At 38.7% G+C, this 25,222-nt stretch overlaps 1 protein-coding gene across 1 annotated transcript in view; it reads right to left on the bottom strand.

The window, feature by feature from the left end:
• Positions 1 to 25,222, bottom strand: part of auts2a (activator of transcription and developmental regulator AUTS2 a) — a 1,288,356-nt gene that overhangs the window by 826,683 nt on the left and 436,451 nt on the right. Inside the window, 1 exon segment of the mRNA XM_039756996.1 lies at positions 539 to 640. Coding sequence (XP_039612930.1) covers positions 539 to 640 — 102 coding nt within the window.

Consider the following 25,222-nt stretch of genomic DNA (forward strand, 5'->3'; position numbering starts at 1 on the left):
TTATAGGCTTAGTTAACCAAGAATCATTCCCATCAGTGTACATTTTTTTTTTTAGAAGAAAGTGATTTAGGATGATCAACAAGCAAGTTCTAGTGTGACATTTGGGCTGGTGAAACCACATACTGTATTGCAATCCTCATACCAATGCATAAAGAACTCTAACACATGCAGGAAACTCAGTTAGGTAGCTCAGAGATCCACCAATATACCTCTCACTAGGTACTGCATCTTATACAGATACTGTATGCTTTTCAAGAAGGCTGCTACCACTCACCCAGCTGCAGAGATCAATATCTAAGGAAGAAAGGCGACAAGGAGAGGTGTCATACTGCACACAATTTGGACACCAGTCTGTTCTCAAAGTGACAGGATGGACAAATGAAATGTCATCAATTAAATTAGTTTCATTTATGGTGAGACACACACAAAGATTGATTGGCAAATGGTTATCTCTCATAGGCCTTTTTCATGCTAGCTCAGGATTCTAATAAAGCAAATAATATTTTGAAGCCAAGATGAAAGGTTAAAGGTTACTCACGTCACTTGGCCGCTCACGGGAACTGCTCCGCAGTGAGTTTTTTGAATCTCCACTGGTGCTTTCACTGTCACTGTTCTGGCAGTTGTTTAAGCCACCTTTGAGCTGTAAAAAAGGAAGAAAAGGGACTGAAAACTGGACACTGTGCAGAGCCAAGGACAAGGACACAATCTGGGTGCATGGAAATTTTAGGCTTTAATCCCCTCATTGATTAGCACTGTCTTGTGGCCACTAACTATGTTTAAATGTCACTTTCTTTACAGAAAACAATCTGAACACAAGCAATGTTTTAAATTTAAAAGCACACCATAATATAAAGGAAAACAGTCATGAACTACTTTGTCATATTCATGTTTTATAGAATTCCCAGTGGAGGCATAGAGGTCTTTTGGATGTGAATCCCATGCAGATATTTTCCTCCTGCTTCTCGTGAGCTGAAGTTATTTCCCTCTCTTCTCATCTGACCATAGCTTTGGACTCTCTGTTATAACAAATAAGAGACTTAATGAGTTTAAATAATAGTAATGTGGTTCATTTCTAAGGACTCTGTAGTTTCTTTTACTTATTTGTTTATCATTTTTGTTATTTTTTCATTTATAGTTGTAATTTTATTAACCTCTTGTAAAGACCTTTGAGCTAGAGTACAAAGATGTGTTCTATAAATAAATGTTGTTATTGTTAAAGTGCACAGGAGCACACAGAGCAAAGGGAAAATTACAGGAGTGAACAGGGAGGTGGATGCATTACACCAAATGACCCTTTAATGTATGTGGTGTACGCACATTGAGGGTCCAAATTGTGTTGCTCCCTCGCTGTATCAACCCATTAAGCTTCTTGATCTACTGACAATCACAGTTACATCTTTAGCCCAACATGGCTATGCCCAGGTTGACACAGTTGCCTGCCATATGCAGGGATGTGTGTCTTGTTGCCAGCTCTGTCACTAGGTAAAAATTTTTAATTTTGTACTACTTTCAGGTACTAAAGGTCTGACACAATTTTATTGCAGTACAATCTTTCTTTCATGCAACATGGTTTATAGTAAGCAATATTGCAATGCAACTTACAAAGAAAGCAAAAATGCAATGAAAAGCAACATAAGACAAAATGTTAAATAATTCGAACAAAGGACTTGAAAAATACAGAACTGAGACTGTGGCATGAGTCTACAAATGCACCATCATCAGGTAAAAATTTGCAACAATGAACACTGACTGGAAGTAGTAGATGATTGACAGCAAGAAAAGATATGGAGCATCATTACATCAGATACTTAAGAGTAATATGAAGTTTTAAAAGAATGAAAAACAAAAATTTCAGAAATAAAAAGGGTGTAAAAAAGTGAACTTCAAGTGTGGCTTGAGATATCTGGGTCCAATAGGCAGAAATAGGCAGCAAGCCAAGTAAGGGTCCACAGACAGGTGTGAAGAAGCTTTGCTGGGTCAACAAGAATGAGATCTGAAGATGGACACTTGTGGGTATGCTGAGGTCTTGGAATTTATAGCTTGGCTTGATAATGTGTGGGGAATCCTCGCTGAAGATAAATCTCTGCCGACAGGTTCTTCAAGCAACCCTTTTTCTGTTTGTCAAGTATAGAGTACATTGTCATACTGTATATGTACTCCGAGGTTATATTTGGGTATTGAAGCATCAAGGACCAGTTCCAGTTGAATATTTTAAAACAGAATGGTTAAAAACTTGCTTTGTCTCATCACATGACTGTGATGTCAAAAATTATTATGTCACCAGACGTGATGTATAAAAAGGGCATCAAATGTATTTTCCTTCATCCCATCATTAATTGAACAAACCAACGTTACCATTTCTGTTAGAGGTAGTTAAGATTTTTCCCTCAAATACGCCCTAGTTGCTGGGTTGTTACTTAAGTTTTGACTTTGACTCTTGAGTAATTTCTTGCTCTTTGTTTCCTGGGTGCCTGTTTTAGTTTTATCTCACGGTTTTGACCCCTGCTTTTTTATTTAACACTTCCTGGTATTTCAGCACTCACAATAATTCTTAGGAACTTCAACATGTCCTTCACACTTTTATTGCAATGGACTCAAAATATTTTCACAAACATTTGACCACAGAGGTGAAACGACATGAATCATTTTGAATGAAATTACATAATTTCATAAAATGCATATCAAGATGTAAATCAAATTAAACTACTCAGGCAGACTCTTCAGACATGAAGTTGCTTTAATGTATAGGTTTTGGTTTGTCCATAGGTAATAAATGTCATTTTTGTTTTGGAACAATATCACAAGTGGAGACAAATGTGCCTAGGGAGCCAGGGTATAAAAGATTGGTACATGCTGTTTTGTGTCTACTGATTTCAAATCATGAGTGGCATATCCTCCAAAAATTTCAGTATGTGTGAAAAAGAATACCACACAATGAGAAAAATATGACCTAATGATATTCAGTGCAAACGTTGTGTGTACAAGACTAGCAGCTCTCTAGAATTTACAAACAATTATGACTTTTATTGGGCCTTCATATATAGGTATTAAAAACACATCCCAATGTATTTTACAAGTAGAGTGCCAAAGTCTGAATGTGATTTTTTCTCAAATTGTCGAGTTAAGTGACTTCAGGGTCAGACAATGAATCCAAAGTTAAGCACTGTACTTGCAGTCCATTTTCTTAGCCACTACATCAGCTACATGAACACAGAAGAGAACAAGCCCACATCACTCAAGACAGTACCACAGAACAGATTTGAAGTTTGGATGCAGGAGTCTTGAAGCATTGAAAAGAATTGTTTCTTCAGGTCCTCTCCTTCTGTGTGTGTGTGTGCCTTCAAAATAAGAGGTTTGTAAAAGGAACAAAGAACTCAGAATTAGAAGTTAACTCTGTCTTCTACTTAAGGATCATGGACCCAACTGACTTTCCTTTTCCCTTATCCACTTGTCAACTCTATTTAGGTTTTCAACCTACAGACTTGAGAAGTCAAGCAAAATGACACCCTTTATTGGCTAACTAAAAAGATTTCAATATGCAAGCTTTCAAGGCAACTCAGGCCCCTTCTTCAGGCAAAATGTAAATGATTGAAAAGAGTGGTCAGTGTGTGCATGTGACAACAATTTCACAAGTGCTTCACAAGTGTGGCTTGTTCTAAAGGTTCGCAAGGAGAAAGCCACTTCTCAAGAAAGGCCACATTAAGTCTTGTCTGAGCTTTGCCAGAATGCACCATGAAGATTCTGATGCCAAATGGAAAAAGGTCTTATGGTCCAATGAGACCAAAATCAAACTATTTGGCCTCAATACCAAACAGTACACCTGGCAGAAATCCAATGCAGCTCACCATCCACAACACATCATACCTACAGTAAAGCATGCAGGTGGCAGCATCCTGATGTGGGGGTGTTTCTCTGCTGCAGGGCCTGGGGCTCTCGATAGGGTAGAAGTAAAAATGCACGAGGCAAAATACCGTCAAACTCTTGTGAAAACCTGCTACCCTCTGCCAGAAACTTGAAGATGGACAGAATTTTCACCCTTCAACACAATGACCCAAACCACACAGTGGCTGAAGGAGAAAAAAGTGAATGTCCTTGTGTGGCCCAATCACAGCCCAGACCTAAATCCCATTGAAAATCCATGGAAAGGTTTGAAGATAGCAGTTCACCAATGATCACCATCCAATTAGACCGAACTTGAACAGTTCTGTAGAGAGAGTGGGCCAATATTGCTCAATCTAGATGTGCAAAGCTGATAGAGAAGTATCCCAACAGACCCAAGGCTGTCATTAAAGCAAAAGGTGGTTCAACAAAATATTGACTTTGGGGGGTGATCCTTCATTAATCTCAGTATGTCTTGTTTTTGATTTTTTATAATTTTTCGGAACTGTAGCTGTGATATCTTTCACTTGGATGTTATAGGTTGCATTGAGTAAGTAAAGCTAGGAAGAAATATTTTTTGTGTGCTTTTTCATTTAAGGCTGTAAAGCAAAAATATGGGAATATTTCGAAGAGGGTGTTTCTTTTCTATACCCACTGAATATGTAGGAAAAATGGAGTTCCCACAGAAAAACCCACTCAGACACAAAGAGGACATACAAAGGCCACTCTTTCAGTGATCTGGGGACTCATGTATAACACCGTGCGTAGAATTCACACTATAACATGGAGTACAGACAAAAGTGGAAATGTGCTTACGTTCAAAAAATTCCAGATGCATAAATCTGTGCGTACATAAACTTCCACGTTCTTCCGCTACATAAATTCCAGTCAGTGTGAAAAGTAACGCACGTGCACGCGCCTGCTGTCCCGCCCCAACTCCTCCCAGAATTACACCTCTTCGAATATGCAAATAAATATAAATAGCCCTTAAACTAAGCCTTCTGTGAAAAGATAATAGGAAAAGCACAGAGGAAAACAGAAGAATTTCAGTGAATACCAAGTGGAGGCAAGGAAAAACGTACTATTTGTTGGTTTAAACAGTGATATAATCAACAAAAGGAAGTTGATCGAGTGACAGAGTGTCAGAGAAACTCGAAAGTTCAAGTTCACAAAGTCGCACAGTGCCTGAAATAAAAAGGAAGTTGTCAGATATCAAAGTCGCCGTGAAAAAGGGAGTTGTAGCCCACAATCTGAGTGTTATAGAAAAGTTTATTAGGGTACAGACAACAAAAAATAGGCACACAGTGGGGAAAAAAGCACAAAATGTCAACTTTAATCTCGAAATTTCCACTTTAATCACGTAGTTTATTTTGTCATTAAAGTAGAACATCATAAACTTAATCTTAAAATCGTTTAATTTACTAGTTTCTCAAATTCCATCGTAACTAAAATACAACGTTAAATGCTTTGTTTTGTATTTGATCTTCTATGTGCTCTATGTGTGTGAATCACTACATGCTTCTGGGCTTTCTCTTCCTTCGACAGGACCCAGAATCCATTACATTCGTGATATTACAACTCTCTGAATAATGAAAAATACTGAGATGTATACGTGATATTTTCATGATGATAGGAGTTAAATCATGTTATTAAACATGGGAACACGGTGGCACATTGGTTATTCATGTCTCACGCAAATACCCAATCACCACACAATCAGCTCTGTAATAGACGTTAAGCCATCTGTAAGCTTACAACGCTGATTCTTCAAAACTTTTAAGGAACATTGAAATATCTTCGTAGTGCGTGTTTAATCATTCTATCCGTCTATCCTTCCAGAGTCGTATCAGCACCAGCAAGAATACAGTGCGAGGCAGGAACAATCTGTGAACGGAGCGCAAGCTCCTTGCTAGCACTGTGGCACCGTGTCCTGGCATGCTTAATTATTAACAATATAGATTATTTAAATGAAGTTAAAGTTTTATCTGTATAATATAATAAACATATTTTACTGCATTTCATTTTAAAAATGATATCGTCATCATATGTAAATACGCACTTTATAAAGTGGCTCAGGTTGTGCAATATTATAACTGTATCGCAAGTTTGCAGTGAGGTAATTTTACTTATAAGTACAAACAGTTCTACAAGGAGCACTTGATGGACTGATTGAGTGCGTTCAATAGACAGCATGGCTGAGGCAGCGTGTGCTTGATGCTGTATACCGATAATTCTCTTTCCAGTCAGCTGCTGTAGAGCTGTAATTCCCCACTCAGCTACAGTGTTATAAATACTCCGTGTGGTGCAGTGAGAGTAATATGGAAAAAGATGATCTGCTGTGGCAACCCCTAACGGGAACAGCTCAAAGAAGAAGAAGGTGCAGTGAGATTAACAAAGCTAAATCAGCTATGGTATTTAGAATAGTTTGAGCATTCCGTGGACCATTATATTGTTACAGGCTAATTACAATCAGATGCATTAAACTAATAAACAGTATGCGGTTATTTTCACTGTATTTATAAAGCCGCATCAGGGATGTGGATCTAAAAAAGAATGGGAAACCACATAAGAACAGTAGCATTGCTGTGACCCTGGGTGCTGCCAGTTTGCAAAACTGAGCTGAGAACTTGTGTACTCCAGGGTTGGAGCTACCATGAAAATGTATGTGGCTTTACGCCAGATTTAGGTTTTATACATCGCGATTTGAGCGTGGAAACATTCATGTGCACCGTTTATACATGTGGCCCCAGGAGTACCTGGCAGAGCATATAAGTTTGGCATTCTACAGTTTGGAGATAAGTGGCATTAGAATATGGGTCCTCTAATTTAAGACCCTTCACACAACCACATTAGGTTAACCAAGTGGTTTTCAAACCCAGAGTCCTGTAGCTGCTGGCTTTCTTTCAGAGTGATGTATTTATTTGTGATGTGCCACTGCAGTTTATGGCACTACTGACTAATCTGATGACACTACTTCCCTCTCAATCTGAACAGCATATAAATAACAGCCCCTTCTATGACTACGCCAATTTCATGTGTACTTTCCAACCTAGTCATTTTCAAACCTAAGTATTTTACATAGGTAAATTGTTTCAGCTTTCAGTTTTCAAACTGAATTGCTCCAGTTAGTTACTTGCAAATTTCCAGCTGTAATTCGTTCTTGTGCCCCTCTTTTTTCAAACTCACTAATTTGAGTTTAGAATTGACAAACTCGACTCTCGGTCACACTCTTCAATCATGCACACTTTAACATGGCTTCACCTGAACTGCTTGCTTAATTAGACTTCTCACGTCCCTAAATCAGAAGGTGCAGTATCCTAGCTTAACAATTATATTTAATTCATATTATTAGTGCTGCCATATGAGTTCATATCTAGTGTCCTGGATATCTCTGAATTCTTAATTTACAGTTCTAGTAAAGTAGCAAAATCATAAATCACAGTGAATAAATTAGCTACTATTAAAATAACTTAAATACAAAATTTGAAATAAATTAAAAAAGACAAATAAGCCTAATTAAGAAATGGTTTTAATTAAGGATGTTAAAATCCAAGAACTCCAGTAAACATTTTGTATAAAGAATTAGAAATAGCAGCAAGCACTGGCGGATGTAATAGCTACTTATTCTGCTGAGCACTGGTCAGTCACATGGACGGCACTCTGCCACAAGAATGTCTGTGAGCAGGACAGGAAGGATCCATTAATTAGTCCATGTTTATGCTCAAAGAGTTACTTGGTACTTAGATGATGGGAGGTGGTGTTTCATACTTACAGCATGTATTCTCTTTTTTGCCATTACACCTTTCTCTTTTTCCTTGTTGCTGCCCTCTCGCTAAACTCTGTCTCTTACTCTGTGCTGGAATCAGCAGCACAGTAGATGGGAATGGAGCTATAAAGTGGCTTGTGACATGTGGCTCATTCTGAACATTATTAAACTAAATAAGATTTCCTTGTACAACTCAGAGTATGCTAGTTCTTAGATTACACACATGTGTGCTTATGACCAATTACAGTAAACGCCATGAAGTAAGTGACCTATTTAAGGGTCACAAATATTTATCATTTCAATGCTAATCCAAAGGGAGAAATAATACATGGCCCTTGAATGCTTATTTAATAAAGGAATGAAAACATACAACCTCAAAAATAATAAATATACAAAGGTTGCAGAGCTGTAATTAAAGGGAACCATTAGGCAAATTGACTAACAAACGGTCCAAACCTGCCAAGCCATTAACAAGGTAACTTCTTTCTTGTGACTATTGTACTAAAGTGGCATTCGAGAAGGACACTAAAGTGATCCACACATTTGGGAAGGGACGCTAAAGATTTCTTTAACAAACCCCGACATTCACCTCAACTTCAGGATTCTATGTACTCTGAAATGGAGAGACGCTCCTCCGTGCAACTAAAACGCATGTAAAACAGCAGTCACCTCAGGAGCAAGAGAAGAATGCAGAGTTTTGACTTTGGTTACATTAAGTCGCTATGATATGAAAGTGAAGATTCATATTACTCTTTAAAAAAAATGATGGTACTAAAACAACAAAAAATGTAGTGATGGGTTCTGGTCCATTCTAGTTGGAAAGATGCCACTGAGTCACTACTCACATAGCAACAAAAATAATGAAAGATGAAAGAGAATAGGCACTTCTGTTTTAGTAAAAAAGATTTAAAAACACATTATTTTCTTTTGTAAAAAAACAAATGGATTAACTACACTCTACTTTGTGTATCACCAAAAGCAGTTCAGCTGCCAGCAACATAAGCAATGCTTACAATGGTTAAAGCAGCAAGAGCTCAGTGACACTTGTAATTGTTACTGTATATATAATAATTAATCATTCCTTATTGTACTCATCAAATTGTTCTCTGAATCTCAGAAAGTTCTAATACTTCCTTATCTTAGTCAACAGTGCACACTCCAATATCTTATTCTTAGTAAAAAATGATTTCTCTCTACTTTGTTTGCTTATTGCATTGCCTGGCAGTAACCTCGCCATGGCTTCCATGCCATGCCGTGCAGGAACACTTATTGTATTTGTAAGTTCTCATTATGTACATCATTGGAACACATGAAATTAAGAGGACTGGCAAAGAAGGTTTCCACAATCTGTTTTGCCTGGGTCTGTGAGGGGTCACTTTGTTATAGTATTTGATTTGATTCAGTTGTACAGATTTGATTTATAGAATCAGCAAGCAATTTGACAAGGAAGCTATTGGAAATGTACTGTAAAGTGCATTGTGAATGTGGTGTGGGGTTAGCAATGAAGGAGGAGTTGGGGCTTAGGTGCTAACTTAAAAAAAAAATTCTATATGGTTTTAATCCTTCAGTTGGCTAAACATTAAGATTTTTTTTATTCACATCTCTAACTTTAATTAGAAGGCAGAATTTCAAACTCATTCAGAACAAAAAAGCCAGCAGCAACTGCACCTGCCAAGGAGCAGAGTCTGACACCCAAGCAGTCTTTCTGCAGTAACTACTGAACCCTTCAATCAACAAAGGCCAACCACTTGAACCCTGTGCTTTAGAAAATTAGAACAATCTAGATGAGAACAGGCAATTCAGCCCCAAAAAACTCACCAGTCCTGTCCACTTAATTCTTTTAGTCTAGTTTTGAAGGACCCAAAAATCCTACTGTCTACTACAACACTTGGTAGCTTATTCCATGCGTCTATGGTTCTTTGTGTAAAGAAAAACTTCAGAATGTGTGTGAAATTTAATGTTCCTTGAATGTCTCCACACTTACAAGTTTATGCCAGTCTATCTTCCTTAGCCTTTGCTTTGCTGCATCTGCTCTACCAAAGTTAAGCTTAACAATTATAGTCTTAGCATCCACACTCTTATAAAGCACACAGAATCGTATTAGATTACGTTCACTTGACCCTACTGGTTCAACACCTCAATCTTCAATTCTACCCCGATTATCACAAAATACTAAATCTAGACAGGCTTCACCCTACGTTGGTGCTTTTACATACCGAGTTAAAAAACAATCACTGATTAATTCTAAAAACTCCTGCTCTTGTACTCCACTATTGCAAGGTTATCTCAATTAATATTTCGGTAGTTAAAGTTTCCCATGGCCATAACATCACCCTGTAAACTTACCTTTTTTAATATTACCAAAAAGATGTGCATTGAAATGACTGTCTGCATTGGGCAGTCTGTAACACACTCTTAAAATAAGGCCTATTTCCCTAATGCTTTCCAGACAAAGCCACATGTCCACACTAAGATGGGGCTCATTGTCCAACTGAAGAGGACTTGCATTTAAATTCTACTTGACATAAACGGCCACTCCACCTCCTATTTTGTTCTGTCTATCCTTCCAAAAAATGTGTTTCACTCTATGTTATACTCTTCCCCATTATTGTTATTTAGCCAGGCTTCCGTTATTGCTATAACATCATAATTATGTTTCATGAAATACAGCTCCAAATTACTTGTTTTATTTTTGATACGTCTAACATTAAGGCAAGCTATTTTTAATGTGTTACTCATTTTACTTTTGTATTTAACCATTGGGTTTGAATTTACATTACTATGCTTTTTCATTTTTAAATTATTGTTTGTTCTTTCATGTACAATTCTAAACCTGGCCTGTTCCAGTGCCCCCCAACCCACATACCATAGTTTAAACAATCCCTGACCTCAAACCCTGACCAAACAATACCTCCCCAGCACAGATGTAACCCATCACGACTGAAAAGGTCCCATCAGTTCCAAAAGGAGTCCCAAAGCCTCATAAACCTATACTATTCTACACTGTACAAAGATTTAAGCCACACATTAAGCCTTTTAATCTCCTCCATCTTACCTGGACCTGGACTTTCGGAGCAGTTTACCTTGTCAGTTCTGCTCCTCATGCAGGCACTTAACGCTTTAAATTTGGATCACAGACCTGACAGACTACCCTTATGTATGTCATTTGTTCCAACATGGACAATGACCATTGCATCCACTTCCACTCTTGCTAAGAGCCTATCAACCCTTCCAGATCTCATTATTAAAATTTAAGTTAGGATTACTAAAACTGCCTTAAGTTTTATTTCTATTAAAATTAAATGATTTCATTTAAATGGTAAAACTAAAAAAAAAATTAAGCCAAAGAAAATTAGATTAAAGAACAGCTACATTTATTTTACCCCTTCTGGCCCCTTAACTTACTTACTTACTTATGCCCTCCACCCCTTCTGGGGTATGGGCCGCCAAAGGTAGATCTCTGTCCTGGGCCATTCTTTCTAGTTGACTCCAGGTGTAAACCATCCTTGTGATGTCTGCCTCGAGGTCACATCGCCAGGTGTTTCTTGGACGGCCTCTCTTCCTCTTTCCTTGGGGGTTCCATCTGAGAGCCTGTCTGGTGCTACTAGTTAGCGGTTTACGTAGGGTGTGCGCCCCTTAAGCACTTGTAATATTCTCCTCCTCAACTTTCTGATGTTTGCCCTTCTATGCAGTTAACTTTACTTCTCTCTGTCTACTCTCCTAACTTTGGGCTCCTCTCATTTCTTATTTAAAAGTGTTCCACATATGCTCCCATCTTCTTACCTGCTCTACTTTCTTGATGGCTAAGAACTGTTCAATCTAGAATATCTTGCTTAGTTTATTTCTTACTGTCTTGTCTGCTCATACAGCTGCTTGCGCCTGATTGACGCCTTAACGCTGGCCACCTGCATACGTATCTCTGAGCCCTTCTCTATACCGCTTTGAAGTTGGCTCCTGCTCCTTTTTTCCCACACTAAGGAATCGTTGTTTTAGTTACTTACTATGATGTTGGTTATTTACTTATAGAGATGCCGGTGTCAGGTACTGCAGCTTACTCCCCTTCCTCACCAACACTAGTCTGAATACAAATAACAAATACAAATATAAGTAGTAAGTAATTTTTGCAAACACTCCCCGCAACACTCATCTGCTTTTGCTCCTGTGTGGGTGAAAAGAAAATAACAAAAAAAAAGCCTCATAAAGGGAAAAAAAAAGCTTTAAAAAATTCCCACATGGCTCCTTAGCGGCAACCAAAACACAAAGTTTTTAGGAGCAAAATATAGTTTTTATTTAACTCTCACACCACAGTATACAAGAACTCTCAACTGCTTCTCCTTCTTTTGCAATGATGATATCAGTACGTCATGCTTACTGGTCACTTCCTGAAATCCTTCAGCTTGCCACAGGATACAGTAGTAAATTTCATAAGGCTGATCAGAAAGCAATTTACAGAGCAATATTACAGACATGACAGTACATGACTCCCCTTACATGCACAATATATTAGTGTCACGCTGCAATGAGGGGATTTTCTTGTACAGGAAATTGACTGACAATGAGTTTTATTATTAAACAGAAGGAGATCTACGACATTTCTCTATCACAGAGTGTTTTACATGCAGCTTTCACTTCATATTCCGTGGATCCGGAACTCACAGCACGAAAAAAATGTTTTGGCACCGGGTAGTCTCTGTGGGACATTATAGTATTGTACTCCCAGATCTGACAGTAATGTGAAAAGCATAACAGATGGCTTAAAGAGAAAAAAAAAGGCAGAGCTTAGGCGATGCCTACTAAATGAAGTATAAAAAACAAACAAACAAAAAAAAACAGCTGAGCTAAAAGGTTATGTAGCTTACAATACCCTATCTTCCTACTGCCAGGCTGTGGGCCATGAGTGGCACTCATGTGATTCCCATGTGGTGTATGGCCAGCGGTTCATCCCGGCCAATACCCCCAAGCCGCCAGGTGGAGCCCTCCCTGCAGTATGGAGGTCCCCCGAAGACCAGCAGGGCTGTGTATAAAAACTCCAATGTCCATGATGCCCTACTGGATACCATGGGGGCCACTAGGAGATGCTGCAGGGAGGAATGATGGTTATAATTGCCTTATGCCCCGGAAGTACGTCTGAGTCACATGGACAAGGGGAATGACGTGCTTCCGGGGTGAAGAAAAGGACTTTGTATCTGACCAGGAAGTAATAAAGAATCACATGGACTGGGGATTGGGAACACTTCTGGGTCAGGGAATATAAAAGGACTGTGGGAGCTCCCAGACGGGAGCTGAGCAGGGTGGAAGGGTGGCAATGCGTCTGGGAGTGGAGGATTGTTTATTGTATTTGTGATTAGTGAATTTAATGAGTATTGTGGAGAGGAGGGTGCTTTGTGCACTGTGCTGTATTAATGAAGTCTACTTTTGGACTTTTATCTGGTGTCTGGAGTCTTTGACAGGGGTTCAAGGGAGCGATAGCGCCCCTTATCTGTCACACCCAATATTCCAATACACTCATTTCACTACCCACTAACAAAAAAAAAATGACAATAATATAAAAAGTACATATTATGCCGACAGTTCGCCATTCAGAAAAAACACCCCCAACATCCAGAACTTCAGCACTTATTGCCCTCCCTTCTGTAATCAATCTCTGTCCTGTTGGCAAAAGTACTGCAAATAAGCTGTGGCTGGTCATGATGCGCACAATCAATGACTTTTCATACAATATTTTGCGTTATTTTTGGATTTTCTAATATTTAATATTCCATCCATGTAGCTGGTGCATGTACTCCAGTTTTCCTTCTGTATGCTAATGATGTGTTGGATAGGTTAACTAGAGACCCTGAACTGACAAATGTCGATATATGTGCAAATGTGCAATTTAATGGATTGGCACTCCATTTAGGGTTTACTACTAAGTTTCCCCAGATTTTCCTGGGATAGACTGCAACAACCCATGCCCCTGAATTGGATTTAAAAATGTTACTGCCTTTTATGTTTGTCTATAAATCTATAACACTTGTACTGGATTCTGCATGTTTTTAAAAGGATTGATGGATAATCTACCTACCCATTTATCCATCCATTTCTGAATTAATTCCTCTCCAGTATGGTCCCAGATCCGAAAACGTATAGTAGTCTTATGCCAGGCAACACACGAGCACAACAGATAACTTCTGAGAGGTGTTTAACTGAATAGGAAAACATGGAATTCCTGGAAAAAAAGCACTGTGGACATAGGACTCCACAGAGATAGTGAAAGGAGTGGGAGTTTGTGCGCCATCTCTGATATTTATTGTAAGATTCTCAAGGCTGCTTTGTCCAATATAGAGTTGTAATGAATTGAATTCTTTTGGCATGATTTACTGCCTTACCGTATATTCTTGGTACTTGGTATATTAGCTACATCATTTAATAACAACAAATAAATTATAATATTTCAGCATTCCCCTAACCTGTCCCTCTTTTATTGTATTTTATTTAACCTGCTTCATCAAGCCTGACAAGTGCCAGAACCACTCTTCACACTAACTGGGATGACCATCTGTTAGAGAAAAGACACATGTAAGCTTTCCAGACTCATCATTCACACTATAGAACGACGACAACAACCAAGAATCATAAAAGGAAGACTACTTAGAAGAGGCTGCGGTGGGTTGGCACCCTGCCCAGGATTGGTTCCTGCCTTGTGCCCTGTGTTGGCTGGGATTGGCTCCAGCAGACCCCCGTGACCCTATTCGGATTCAGCGGGTTAGACAATGGATGGATGGATGGATGGACTTAGAAGAGGAAGGAGACCAGAGGAGGCTCTCTGAGGTCACAGTCATGCTGTGGGGCTATCAAACAATTCGTTCTTCATTGATCCATTCATTTACTGAACCTGAAAATTCAGTTCTGAGTCACAAGGTGCTGCCACCTATGCAGATAGCAAAATTATGGGTGTACTATGAATGGGGTGCAAGTCCAATTCAGGGCACTGTTATGGACATGGTAGACCAGCATATATGGGCAGAATTGATCAAGAGATAGGAACAAGGTTGTAAGGCAGAAAAAGGTTATTAGTCTGAAAGTATGAAAAACAAAACAAAACAAACAAATAAACTCAGGCTAAAAACAAAGTCATATAAAATAAAACAGAGGTCCTAACAGTGAAAGTTTCCTACTTGAAAGTGCCTTTTAGGGTCCTCCTGCACCAGAAAGGCAGAAAAAAAATAACATTTTTTTTCAGTTTAATGGCAAGATACTGGGAGACGCCTGTGTCTCTCTCTTAAATAATAACAGCCCTAAGATGTCACAAGCGGGCCAGTGTAAGATTGCTTAATAGCAAACTGAGTCTGTTACTAATGACTAGAAGCTCATGGCCAACAAAGAACCACATTACATTGGTGGCAACCATAGACAAAAAAGCAACACATTGACGTGAATTAAAACAATGTTGGTTATAAATAAATATTTTATATCCACAGCTAATGGAAATTTTAATAAAATTTGGTTTTTTTTAAATAACCAGAGAGGGATCATGAGAAATTGAATAACCCCTACAAAATCTCAATTTAAAAAAAATTAGTTTCTCCAAATACCAAGTGAGCGGTCATGTAATTAGACACACTTGCACACAAACCCAGAGTCACATATCATTGAGTTACCAATCAACCTAAAACCTTCATCCTTTGAAATAAGGGGGAAAAACACACAGAGAAAAAGATGCAAATTCCACATAGCTAGTTGGAATGCAGTTTTTTGGAGTGTTAAGACATCATTTGCTAAGTACTGCACCACCATACTCCTCTTTACTCATTTTCTAAGCCACTTCTTCTGATACAGAATCATCATTTTTCCAGGATTTTCAAGTGCAAGGTAAGCATCAGCCTTGAAATGAAGGCTGTTACAAGTCAGAATACACTCATACCCACTCTGTCATTAGTATTTCACCGACTAAAACTCTCCATTTAACCCAATGACTTTGGAAAGGTGGGATTGGAGTACCTGCGGACACAGGGGCAACATCCATCCATTATCCAACCCGCTATATTCTAACTACAGGGTCACGGGGGTCTGCTGGAGCCAATCCCAGCCAACACAGAGCACAAGGCAAAAAAACAAACTCTGGGCAGGGCGCCAGTCCACCACAGGGCACACACACACACACACACCGAGCACACACTAGGGACTATTTAGAATCGCCAATGCACCTAACCTGCATGCCTTTGGATTGTGGGAGGAAACCGGAGTACCCGGAGGAAACCCACGCAGACACGGGGAGAACATGCAAACTGAACGCAGGGAGGAACCAGAAAGTGAACCCGGGTCTCCTAACTGCGAGGCAGCAGCACTACCACTGCGCCACCATGCCGCCCCAAAAAGGTTAATTTAAAACAAAAAAAAAAAAACACTTAAATAATTTAGTTACTATTTCAAGGAGCATTTCACTTTCATGAATTATTAAATTATATTTTTATGTTCCACTAATATTAAAGGTTTAATTTAAATTTTAAAGAGAGATTTTTATTTACTGAAATGTTGCATAAAAACCCACGTAGACAGTAAATAGGCGGGGATTTGAAACATACCTTCTGGAGCTGCTTCTCAGCAGCATCCACTAGTTTACTACCATCGTGCCCTTCCACATTTTAACATTCTGGAAGAATTTTGAGATATATAGAAATGTTAACAGAGCAAGAAATAGACCTATCCCTTGAATAGTGCCTTTCAGTAGTGATCACCATCTTAAAACATGCTTTGAGTACAGGACTACAGTACAGTTATTTTACATTTTGTTTTAACATCACAAGCAGCAGCAGGTTAAGTGACTTGCTTGAGGTCATACAGTAAATCAGAGGTAGAGAAAGAGCTGACAAGCTTTGTAGTTTACAGCCACCCAAAATGGCAAGCAGGTCTGTCAGGCAATACAAATCACTGAGTCTATGATTCTCACTTTTACATCACTACTTGTACTTTCCATTTTCTGGACACACTTTTTATGTTTTGGTATTATGTGAAGCTTATCTGGCAATTTTAGATGCAGGGCAGGATGCTTTTTCATTACAGAGCACACTTGGGTAAACATACTGTACATGCTGACTTCCACTGGGTGAATTTAGACTTGTGAGCTAATTTAATTTTGGGAGGATATGAGAAAACACAAACACTGCTGGGAAAATGTGCAAAGGCCATACAAATAGTGACCAGGGTGAATAACACCAAACCCACCCATCTGTGATTTCAAATGTTTTTGTTTGATATGAAGTATTTCATTGTGAGGAACCCTGCAAAGCATCACATGAACATATCCCCAACTAAAAATTGACATAATTTGGCTGGATTTTATTAGTTTGGGATTAGGTGTGTCAAGGGAGTGTGTCCTCATGTGAAGGACCTCCTCCCACAGGTGCAAATGGAACCCTTTACCTCCAAAAACCTACCCACGAAACTGTGTCTATTGATAGCTACTGCTGGGGCAGCAGTAAGATGTAAATTCTTTCTGACATTGCTACAATATTATATTTTATTGTATTGTGCTATACTTAATTAGCATTGACTAATACTGCTTCATGGATCAAGCATCCTAAGTTTGAATCCTGCAACCAGTCAATGGAAGTGTTGGTATTCCTCTGACTTTACCAAAGAATTCAGTATTCCTAACTGGTCCAGTATGAATGTATGTGAGAGTGAATTGACTCGTACTTTGCACTGGATCCTGACAAGACAGACTCCATAGTAACCCTGAATTAAGGTAAGCAGCAGTGAGAATGATATGCTATAGCAACCCTCACATTCAGGAACTTGCAGGGTAATTTAGATTAAACTGTCTGTTTATAAGGGTCAACTATTATAAAGAAGAATTATTCTTGTGTGCAGTGCTCATTGCAAATACTAACCCACCTCACAGTCCTACTAACAAGTCTGCAGACTTGATTTTTCCAGTCCTCTTTGCAGCTGCTCCTTGTGTTTTAGACACGGGGGGCACAGACGCGAGGACTTAGTCACCCAGCTGAACTGTAAGAGAAAGATTAGTCAGTCTGCACAGTGAATGCCTCAGCTGGAAGACAGCCAGCCTACTAGGATTAGCATCAATGCTCTTTTATATGGTGCCAAGGGATCTTCCATGAACCTCAGATTACAGTGACTCCAACAGCAGCGCTATCCTTCAAGCCTTGGAGTCTGTCTTTGATTACAGAGTGAAGGGATGGAGAGCCCTTTTCCTCAGGTCTTGGTGGCTTGTTTTTGGTTTCTTTTTTTTACATTCAATATGAGCTAATAAGGTTTAGGCCATTTTAACATAATACTCTTTAGCGATGTATTTCCAATGCATTCTTGTCAAAGAGGCAATGCAAATTCATGCAGAATCTCATCCATCTCTTAACAGCCGCTCACTAATTGAGCAGTGCTGGAATCTGGAAAGGTCTCCCTGCCAGCCATTTAATCAGCGCCTACTTTATATCTATAATGGAATCTAATGCTTCATTAATATCTTCTTCATTTCACAATCAAGCATTTTTTGAGTCTGCACTTTCTATTTCATCATCTTAAACAGCAACACATAGAAATGTCTGTCACTGGCAGGAACCAGTCCTATATGGGATGCCAGTCCATTGCTTGGCAAGCCTACACTGGGCAAACCAAGAGTTACTAAGTACTTGTACTCAAAAATATATTTTGGAAATTACAAGTGAAAATACAGAATATTTAAATCCAAACAGACAATGACTGGGACAGGAATGAAACCAAATGTGACTGGAGCCATAAGGTAGCTGTGTGTCCAAGTACAAACTTTAAAGAAAAAAGGCAGCATGAATTTTAATTTCCTCTAAAATATCAAGGCAAAACTCATACCTAGAAAATCTACAAAGGAACTTCTAAAAACAAAATCCTATATAAATATTACATGCAGGAATAATTTAGTAAGCTGCTCAAATGAGGACTGTGAGGAAATATGAACATAATCTGAAGAAATGATTTATAAATGATTTGACCATACATGATGACATTTAAGTAAGACATTTCCAAAGGTGATCTCTTAGACCGAAGTGTTGCAAAAAATAATTCTTTTTTTAACAGAAAAAAACAATAATAACGAAGATACACACTACTTTGCAAAAGACTTGTTAAAAAAGTGCTATAAAAATAATGTTATGAATTATTCTATAAACTTCCTAGAAATGAAATCAAATATGATGTGATCACCCTTTGCCTTAAAAATAACAGCAATCTTCTTAGGTCCACTTGCATGCAGTTTATGAATGTACTCTTGGAGAACCTGACATTGTTCCATTGCAGACTTTGGCCATCTTACTTATTTCTGTCTCTGCGAGTAATCCCAGGCTACCTTAATAATGTTGAGATCAGAGGTCTGTGTGGACCATCTCATCTATTGCAGGATACCCTCTTCGTGGTTTCACTATAAATAGTTTTTTAATGATTTTGGCCTTGTCTTTGCGAAGAATTTACCTGGAACCACTCAGATGCCTTCCTCATGGTACTGCATTATGAAAAATATTCTGCTTGTATTTCTCTGCAGTGAAGGGGCCATTGGTTTTGATCAAATCATCAACTCTGCTTGTGGATGTAGTCTCAAACATGCAGGCAAACTTCATCGTGCTACACTTCTGCCTGCAGACATTCACCTTCCATTCTTCGGCGGACAAACTACCTTATATTAGAGTTAAAATTTCAAATTTTTATTGATCAGTCTAGAGCACCAGCTTCCTTTCTGTTTGCATTACAGTGCTTGCATTATTGTGCTTATGCAAGTCATACAGTATGTCTTTATTTTTCACCTTGGAGTGGACCTTAGCTCTTCTGCTCCTCGAAGTGAAGTAAGCTTGATGTAACTCTAGTTTGCTGCACTCAGCATCTGTGACTGTCCACTGCATTTCCATTCCTCATCTTTTTACGTGCTTCTGTAGAAGAGCTTGGACAACACATCTGGACATTGCTGTCTACTGTGAAATTGTTTGTTGGGAGACACCTTGTGTCTCATCACTATACTCACTTTTGCTATCGTGTATGATTTGGTGTATGATGATGTATGGTTAACCCGCAGCCTCACCTTTTTGGTCAGATTGTTCCTTGCCCACTTTTATTTCCTCTACACAACTGTTTCTGATTCAATTGATCACATTGTTTCAACCTACACAATATGTTAGTGACCACTATGTTTTCTAACTGGCAAGTGGTTGAATACTATGTAAGTTTCTTTCTTTAAGGATGTTCATACAGTATATCTTACTGTATTGCTTCATATTTTACAAAAGGAATGTTTGGCACTATAAAATATGCTCTTTTCTAATTAAACACTAATCCAGAAGACAGAAAATAACTGTCATAAGACAAATATTTTGGAGAACTATTTAGAGTACACATTACTGTATATTATAGGGTTACCATAGTGGAATAGTCGTGGTCTGGTATAAAGCTGGGAAAAGTGTGGCACAGGAATGGCAATGGCAGATGAAAACAAATATAACTGTAGAAAGGATGGCACCAGACATAATTCACCTTGGGCACCATAGACAGTGTCACAGATGAGCGGGGACACTGCCTGGCCGGGACGCCTGGACAGTCCCCGAGTTGGACGATACTTCTCCTCGGACACGAGAGGGCAGCCACCCGGGCCTATTTGGGGGCCACAGGAATGGAGCTGGGAAATCATCATAATGAGAGGATGTGGCCATCGCCAGGGGGCGCCCGGACAATTAGGGAATGCTGAATGGCAACACTTCCGCCACACCAGGAAGGGCTGCCGGAAGTAATCCAAAGGCCACCCGGAGTGCTTCCAGGTGTTCTTCTCACACTTCCGCCACACCAGGAAGTGACGACAGGGGGAGCACCTGGGGCTCATCCGGGTCATAATAAAAGGGGCCGCCTCCCTCCAGTAGACGAGCCAGAGTTGGGAGGAAGGAGACGAAGCTTGTGAGGAGGGGACAGGAGGTCAAGAAAAGAAGACAAAGAAGAAGAAGAAGAGAAAGAAGAATAGAGAGAAGAAAGTTGGTGAAAGAAGGCATTGTGGTGCAGTGAGAATTAATAAAGAAGTGTGTTTTGGACATTCTGGTGTCAGTCTGTCTGTGTCCGAGGGTATGCTTTCCACAACAGAAAGAGAGGAAACGAGAACAAGTCTGATGGTCTGGGAAAAGTTGAAAAAAAAATGACCCCATGATATGAGAAAGCGGACTTCCATAGAAAGAAAGGTTGACAATATGTTACAGAGGAAAGCATATGGTCTCAAATCGAAAGACTTGGGATAATGCTGCCTTTTTTGGGTTAAGATGCAGTAGAATTGAACAAGAGGCTGGACATAACCCCTCCAGTCCACAAGATGATATCATATAGTCCCAAACTGGAATGAGCAAGTAAAAGAACTGTGAAGTCTCCTAAATCCTCATTGGATTAAGCATAGACTCCATTCTAATAAGCCTTTACACATGTAGCTTATATTTTACTCTGAAGAGAAAGTCTTGTTTGTTGATTCATTCTACAATGGGCCCTTCTGCAGTGAAACTGCATTTTTATTCCTCATCCACATATAGGAAAAAATGAAATCATCTCTGTATAAGAGTTCCATCTGTTTAGTTACAGAAGCCTTAGCTTTGAACCTCACATGCTGGCTGCAGTTAAAACGCAAGTCTGTTCAGTAGATGATAGAATAAAATGTATCTCTAGAGGCTCAACTCACCTAACTTCTCCATTTCAGATGCAGAACTACTTTGCCATGATTTCATTTCCTCTCAGTTGGAGTTATGCACTTTTCTTCTCAGTGGTCTGCCCGACAAAACTGTTAACAGACTGCAACTAGTTCAAGATTCCATTAACACTGTCCTGATGTGCTATTTGCATGACTCAGTCCACAGATGGCTGCACCACACTTTCTGGATCCTTTTCAAAATAACACTACTCATTTTTGATGTTCAGGAAAATGGATGGATGGATGAAATTGTATCAGATCATTCTCACTTATCTAAATATTACTGTTGAGAAACACTTAATTGTTGTAATATTGCTGTGAAGGTTTCTCTTCTTGAAGGACCATATTTGCTGCTCAGACTATTTTTTTGGTAAATTGAATCACTAACTGCTTTGTAATAGTGCTTGTTATAAAAGGTGCTGGATATAGTAAACATCAACCACAAGATGAAAAATAAGTAAGGAATGGTGAGTGAGTTACTGACTGCAAAAGCTTACAAACAGATTTGATAGGTGGATCATAAAGTTCAAAAACAAATAATTCATTAGGTGACTTTTAAAATAAAATAAGACTCAATTTTCATGCACACATACATACACACTACATCAAGGAGGTCATTGAAACATCTATTGATGGGGACAGAAGAAACAAAGATTAAAAACTACCTCTGACCTCTTGAGCAGCTTGTGCCCTCTAATATACTGTGTAAGTAAAAGACTTTGGTCAATGAAAAGGCGACTTCACTTGGACTATCACAGCAGGACATTAACCATCTGCAAACTGCAGAGGCTAAGGGTTCCAGCATAATGTACCAATAAGCAGTTCAACTACCTTTCACTATCGATTATATTGTTAATCAATTGATCTGTTATTGTGATGATTACTCTATTAATTTTTTAAATTCTAAAATGTATCTACTGAACAATAACAAACTCATTTTGGCACTTGAAGGTCTGCAAAAGACATTTCACCAAAAATATGTGGACACCTCTCCAAATGACTGAGTTCAGGTATTAAAGCCACATAAAATCAAAATACACTCCATTGACAAACACTGACACGAGAATGGCTCATACTGAAGACCTCACTAACTTTAAACTGTCATAGGATGACACCTTTACCACAAGTGAATACTGTATGTGAAATTTCTGCTCAGTTAGATTTACATCCATCAACTGTGTGTTATTATCGTGAAACAGAAGTGTCTAAGAGCAACAACAGTTCAGCCATGAAGTCATAGACCACACTGAAGCACACAGAGCCAGCTTATTCAAATGGCAACAATATACGGCCCATAAGCAACCTCCAAGTGACCCATTGGCCCGTGGTCCCATCAGAAATGCAGAGAAAAAGTGAGAAAACATATTTCACAAGCCTTCAGAAATTACTACATAAATTCTTACTGCAGTACAGACTATGAAACTAACACTTTGCATAACCTAGTAGCATTCAACCCACAATGCAGCACATTGTTGTTTGTCTGGAAACGGTGTGATGGTGTTTTAGTAGTCTATGTTACACTGATTTTTTTTTTGGTGATGGTACCTCAGCTTCAACAGCTGGTCATGGCATCAATTACATATTAAATGATTCTATGATCAATTTTGTTATGAGTCTTAGTTCCAGTTTCATCACATGAGTGCAAAAATTGGTTTTTGCAAATCTACTTGTTACTCCAATGAGAGCCTTGTTACAGAGAAGCACAATCTCTGCACTTCTCTTCATACGATTGGTTGGCCCTCCACTCACATGATTTGATCCTGTGGATTCTAAGCTGTTACGAGGAAGAGGATCAGCCATTGACACTCAAAGCAAAGAACAAATCAGAAAGACTGCATTTGATGAAAACATGCAAAAAGTTCAGACTTTTCTTTAAAACTCAATTAAATTAAGCACTGATTGCTATGCGGGACTACATAACTTTTTTGTAGAATGTAAGGCTCATTATTATCCTGCTGTTAATATTCTTTGAGTTCAGAAATTTTATGTTTGTAATTTTAAATTATCAAGCACAATACTATGCAGTACAGTACACCTACGCAGGTGGCATAACGGTAGCACTGCTGCTTCACAATAAAGAGATGCTTGGTTTGTGTCCCAGGTACTCACTGCATGAAATTTGCAAAGCTTTCTGAGAAGAGACAAAAGCATTACATAAATACAAAGAATTACTGTTATTCTTTATGATTTGTTATTTTCAAATTTTAAACATTACTTTTTTTCACCAAATAAACAAAACATGTAGCACTAAGACTCTCTGCCTTTATATGCCTTAACAGTACCTCAAACCTGATCCAAACGCAATGTATTCGTACTGCCAACTTTTTGTTAACTAAAAAGGCACTGCTAATCACACATGTGAACCTCTGTTCCCTCAGTGTGCAACAGACGTTGTGTTCATGTGTGTTAGTTACTGTTATAACTTATTATTGGTTTGTGTACTGATAGCTTTGATAACATTGATAGCTCTTTTTTAATCTGTTAAATGCACTTTGGGATGTGCCTGGTAAATATATTGTATTTCAAAAGGGAAAAAAGTATTGCTAATAATAGGCACTATTTTGTTTTTATGCACTTTAAGATGTGCCTAGGATAGATATGACCAAAATGTTTACTTTTTATTTTAAAAATGGAAAATAAAGTATTGCTACTACCTCAGAATCTGTTCCGTTATAGCTTTTGTATGCACTTTTTGATGAGCTGGTGTCAGCTATGAACAAATTTAAAAGGAATTAATGAATAAACATTACTTGTTTTTCAAAACATTCGTGTTGTTTTAAAATTTGTTATTATCTGCAGCTTACCAGCTGCTGAAAATGTCTGGCCTAGCTACTTTTCTTGGTTTGAAAATCTGGCAGAACTGAATTTGTAATTGAATAGCTCTGGTATAGAGTATAAAAATTGGCTATCATTTGTTATATCACTCAAAACAGAGTTTCAAACTGCCTCTGGAAGCAACATTAGCACAAGAAATGTGTACCAGGAGTTTTTGGAGATGGGTTTCTATGAGCTGCTCTCAACCTCAAGATCACTATGTGCAATTCCAAGCATTGGCTGGAATGATGTAAACCACACTGTCGTTGGACCCTGGAGCAGTGGAAATGTGCTCTCTGGAGTGATGACTCATATTATTTGACAGTATGATGGACAAATTTTGGTTTTGTAGATTTTAGCAGAATGCTACCTTCCTGACTATATAGTATCTACCTGAAGTTTTTCCTTTTAGATTACTGTACAAGCTAAAATATACAAAACTGTTATCAGTTTACAATGGCTTCTGTTCCACCTGCTTGTCCATATTTGCAGTTCAGCTTTGGTTCATGCTGTTAGCCATGCTCAATAACATACTGCACTGCTGTCCTTTGACTTTTTCAGCATGGAAGCAGACACCAAGGAGATGCTCATGTGCTTGCCTCCTTTGGTGTATTATGCTGTCACACTCCTTACACTTAAGACACTGCATGCAGAAAATGCAGAAAACCTTCCAACAGGTACTGTCCCTCTATCACTTTGTCATCCTCTGTCCCCTGCCTCAAAATGTTTCTGAAGATGCTGTATGGACCACCGGGATTTTTCTGATTTTGATGGAAAAAACTGCACAAGTATTTATATGTTGCCACGTCCTGGACATGACAGAGTTCAGGATCTGTAGGCCATAGCATATGCAGTTTAACAGCCATCTAGACTGTCAAGACCAGGCCCTGGGCGGCATTGTGGTAGCACTGTATTACACATCCGCTGCCAATGAACCACAGTGACTGTGCCACTACAAGAGGGGACAGCAGAACTCTGCCATTTATCTGAATGACAGAAGTCTAAATAGTATTTGAGATAAATCTGAGTATATCTCAGTTGCAGAAAATGTTTATTCTTTGAACTGCATTCTTGGAACATTTAAGAAC

Source organism: Polypterus senegalus, chromosome 6 (assembly GCF_016835505.1).
Source record: "Polypterus senegalus isolate Bchr_013 chromosome 6, ASM1683550v1, whole genome shotgun sequence".
NCBI lineage: Eukaryota > Metazoa > Chordata > Cladistia > Polypteriformes > Polypteridae > Polypterus > Polypterus senegalus.